This window comes from Limulus polyphemus, unplaced genomic scaffold, assembly GCF_000517525.1.
Source record: "Limulus polyphemus unplaced genomic scaffold, Limulus_polyphemus-2.1.2 Scaffold904, whole genome shotgun sequence".
Taxonomy (NCBI): Eukaryota; Metazoa; Arthropoda; class Merostomata; order Xiphosura; family Limulidae; genus Limulus; species Limulus polyphemus.
In genome coordinates, this window is record NW_013666514.1 from 51,252 (window position 1) to 55,816 (window position 4,565).

The 4,565-nt window shown below is 30.6% G+C and overlaps 1 protein-coding gene across 4 annotated transcripts in view; it reads right to left on the minus strand.

The window, feature by feature from the left end:
• The window catches only part of LOC106461140 (anaphase-promoting complex subunit 5-like), a 37,039-nt gene that overhangs the window by 16,630 nt on the left and 15,844 nt on the right, over positions 1–4,565 (minus strand). For all 4 annotated transcript variants that reach the window (XR_002610936.1, XM_022388008.1, XM_013920935.2 and 1 more), the window contains 2 exons: positions 3,690–3,791; positions 2,911–3,107 (listed from right to left, as the gene is read on the minus strand). Coding sequence is in view for 3 of the 4 variants with exons in the window: in XM_022388008.1 (XP_022243716.1) it covers positions 2,911–3,107; positions 3,690–3,791 (299 nt within the window). In the remaining variant the exon portion in view is untranslated. The remainder of the gene's footprint in view (positions 1–2,910; positions 3,108–3,689; positions 3,792–4,565) is intronic.

Genomic DNA, 4,565 nt, shown 5'->3' on the forward strand with positions numbered 1-4,565 from the left:
TATATACATATATCCTCCTTTGTAAATACCACAATGTGTGTGTGTGTATATATACATATATCCTCCTTTGTAAATACCACAATACATGTGTGTGTGTGTGTGTGTGTGTGTGTATACATATATCCTCCTTTGTAAACACCACAATACATGTGTGTGTGTGTATATATACATATATCCTCCTTTGTAAATACCACAATACATGTGTATGCTTGTGTGTATATATATATCCTCCTTCTAGAAATTTTTCTTAGCATTTATTCAGCAAAAGCATAAAAATGACTTCAAGCAATATTACAACATGCGCAAAATTCATGCTGTTTCTCACAATGTTTCTCTGTTTATTTTTATGTTTGTTTGTTTTTTTTTAATTAAGCACAAAGCTACACAATGGGCTATCTGTGCTCTGCCCACCACGGGTATCGACACCCGGATTCTAGTGTTGTAAGTCCGCAGACATACCGCTGTGCCACTGGGGGGGCTTTTTTTTTGTTTTTTAATGAAAAACGTGTAACGCTTGTTATTTCATTATATCTAACTAACAGCTGAGAAAATATGTAAACAATTTTTAATATCCTTCTAAGCTTACAGTTTATTTTAATAAACATATTTTTAAGCAAAAATTTATACATACCACACTACACTGCATACAAATAAACCTACTTTTGTAAATAGATTAATACAAGTATTATATTTATTATACTGCTTACCAGCTGAACCGACTGCTACCATCTGGGCTTCAAAAAATGTCTTATTTCCTATCACTTAGAGAAAGTATAAAATATAACTAAAATAACAGGTGCTGTTCTTCCACAGATTAGTATCATAACAGTTAACTACACGATGCTTAACTTACACAACCTTACTTAACCATTTACTTCAGGAGGTGTAAGTGTTTAGTAACAAAAATTCTAACCAGAAATCATCTGTGGAGAACGAAATCCTATTGCTGTCATATAGCACCCAACTTGTACTTGCCAGGTTTATAACAATGATGCATTAACAAAGTAAAGCTACTTATCTTTCAACATTGGTAATGCTATCTTCGATTAATATTATTTAAATGTAAACAAATTTTTTTGTTTTACGTAGTCATATAACTAACCCTTAAATGCCTGGTGAATTGATTTGATGCAGCCATTATATGGTTTGTTTCACTGTATTTCATAACAAAAAAAATTATATATTTGATAAAATATATTTTAAACTTGAGATGAATTTTATACACAAATTATGTATTTAGTAAAGTGGAGATTTTCAGCTTTACAAATTTGAAAAGATTTCTTTGTGAAATTTTTTCACTTCAATTACTGATTTTTTACATCTTCCTATGTTCCTGTATAGCTATCCAATACTTTTTTATTCTATAAAACTGTAAATTTTGTCTTTATTTTGATTTGAAAAACATTATGTGCAGTTTAAGTTTACAATCACTGCTGTACAATAAAAATAACTTTATTTTACTAAAATTAAAAGTAAAGTCTTTTTTTCATTATGATGAGTCAGAAGGCTTAACACATTTAATATGTTTTAAACCTGTTTTATATTAATTAATTTCTTTTGACATTTCATTTCAATTCTTTTCTTTATCCACTTAACCAGCTGTTTCGACCAATAAGGATGAATGTAAACACAAAGCCTTGTTAGCAAAATGTAACTCATTATTGTCAAGTGTAAAATGACCTAAACTACACCTAACAATAATCAAGTTGATGTTAATCCAGAAAAAATACTTACTACACTGCAAAACTATAATTCAAGTATAAAACGATAAATCAAGCTTTGTGTAAGCTTTAAAAAAATTAGGCCTATATTTATGATGGAACTTGTTTACAAGCATGTTTTTTTTTTACCAATATATCAATCAAAAACTAAGTTTTATCACTTTGTTTCTATTTCTACCCAAGTTTCAACTGAACCAGAAGCTATATTGGTGCCTAAAGTTGAAAAGAACAACAACAAAAAAAAAAAGAAGACCTTTCATCATGTGTTTAGATTACTAACCTATTACTTCTCAAACTTAAGGTAAAGATAATTTACATAACACCATAAAAAAAGTATAGGTACTTTACTGGGTGAAGTGAACCTGTGCTTGAAAAAGAAAAATCTACATGTAAACGTAAAAAACAAAAATTTGAGTGTCGATGAATAAATGCTTTCTGATGGAACAATGGAACGCAACGCATCCAAAAAAGCAGCTCAAATAAGTCCTGGTACTAATACTGCCTTAAAAGTAAGTCCTGGTACTCAGTACCAGTGAGTACCAGCAGAATTTCACCCCTGGTTTTGACGAAAATAAGATGGAACTATTTCCCATCTAAATTAGTTATTGCATGCAAATTAAAAAATATGATGAAACCCGAGCACTTTTGAAAAGGTGGACCCGTATTTTTCAGGTATAGACCAAAAATAGTGAAATGGAGTGAAAAGTATGAACATATGTTCCAAATCGGGGTGCAACCCGAAGATATCTGTTAATTAGATGGCTGTGGTCATGGGGTACAAAAAAACAATTTGAAAGTTAAAGACAAGATCAGAAAACTTATAATTATTATTTATTAGTCTCTATTTCTATCCTTTATTATTTTATTTTCTATTCAATAAAAAACCAGATTCAAATGTAAAATAGCACAGAATTAAAGACAAAATTGGAAATATGGTAAAATTTAATACAATGTAAAGTACATCATATAATTTTTATCCAGTCTTGTGCTAGGGTTTAAATTTTTTAATGTGATTTACCTAATTTTTTAACTCTACGTGTTTTTTATATTATGAATACACACACACACAAGTACAAAATGATTACAGGCCAAACACTGAATAAAAAAAAAACAACCTTATGTATCTTTTTCTTTTTTTTTGATAGGTACATTGTTTAAAAATGATAATATAATGAAAAATCATTTAAACCTGTGTCCAAATTTCGCATGAAGAATTGCCAAATTTAGAGCAGCATAACGAAAACTTCGTGTCGTCTCCTCTGTAACTGTAACAGCTTTTGAATCTTGGGGAACAATCAAGGTGCTTCGATCAAAGTGATGATACAGACTCTCTACGGCTCCACAGAACTCTCGAACACGAAGATTGTTGAGGAAGCTTAAATAATGCTTTAAGAAAAATACTTAAAATAAGTGCATGATAATTTTTTTTTTTTCTGAATGAATGTTGGAAAAAAAACAATTTTGTTTACTTCTTTTGGACATTGAGATCATGCAATAAATACACAACCACACATTGCAGCTACCAATTCATCCTATAACACAGAAGTTGTAGTGGTATGAAGAGTAATTCTCTATACATAGTAACTGCACTAAATCAGTAATTTTCATGAAATTAGCTCGTATATTAAAACATTTTGATTGTATCTTTATTTCTGAGGTACTTTTCCATTTCTCTACTGGATTGAATACAATTACATGATGACTAGTATATCAAATAAATTATTGAGTGGGAGGTGTAAAACACATCTAAAGTGAAGCCACTGGGAATAGATAGGATTTTAAGTAGCATAACATGAAACTAGGCAACTTAAAAGTTAGATTGGGTAAAAAATGAACAACATTCGTAAATCTTAAACACCAAACCACAGATAACTTGCTCATAGAAATGTATAAACTAATCACACAAAAGAAATGGTTTTAGAATACTCAGCTGTTAGCATACGCAATTTTATGAAAAAAGAAACTCACTGCTTCTGTAAGCTCAGGATTCCCTTTATGGAAGTCTCGTATTTTTTGTTGTAGTTGAGGAGGTGGTAATGCTTCCCTTTCATTGATATGAAGAAGAGCTACCTGAAAACATACATTCCATTCTATCAGAGGCAAAGAGTTACCTGAAAACATACATTCCATTCTATCAGAGGCAAAGAGTTACCTGAAAACATACATTCCATTCTATCAGAGGCAAAGAGTTACCTGAAAACATACATTCTCATTCTATCAGAGGCAAAGAGTTACCTGAAAACATACATTCCATTCTATCAGAGGCAAAGAGTTACCTGAAAACATACATTCCATTCTATCAGAGGCAAAGAGCTACCTGAAAACATACATCTCATTCTATCAGAGGCAAAGAGTTACCTGAAAACATACATTCCATTCTATTCTATTAGCGGTGTATGGATTATGTATGTCATTGATCAGGCATTAAAAACCAAATCCATATTTGTTGGACATACCTGACAAACGATATATGTCACTGACTAGAGTACGATAAACCAAATCTGTTCTATGAAAGGCATTTACTAAATTATGTATACCACTGACCAGGGCATAAAAAACTAAATGTATTGTTTGAGAAACATTTGGTAAATTATATACATTACTGACCAGGGCATGAAAAACTACACTCATAATTGCTCAAGATGCAAGTAAATGAATTAAAAGCAGTTCATTTTGGATGAAAGAAGAAATGGAAGAGAAAGAGAGAAAATGAAGATTTTAAAATAAAACCAATCATAAGTAGACTCAAACCTACGAGGTTAACCACTTCAATTATGTTCATGATTTACTCTTAAAATTATAAATCTCTATAAGTAATACAATTTTTTTCTAAGAGAGATGAAC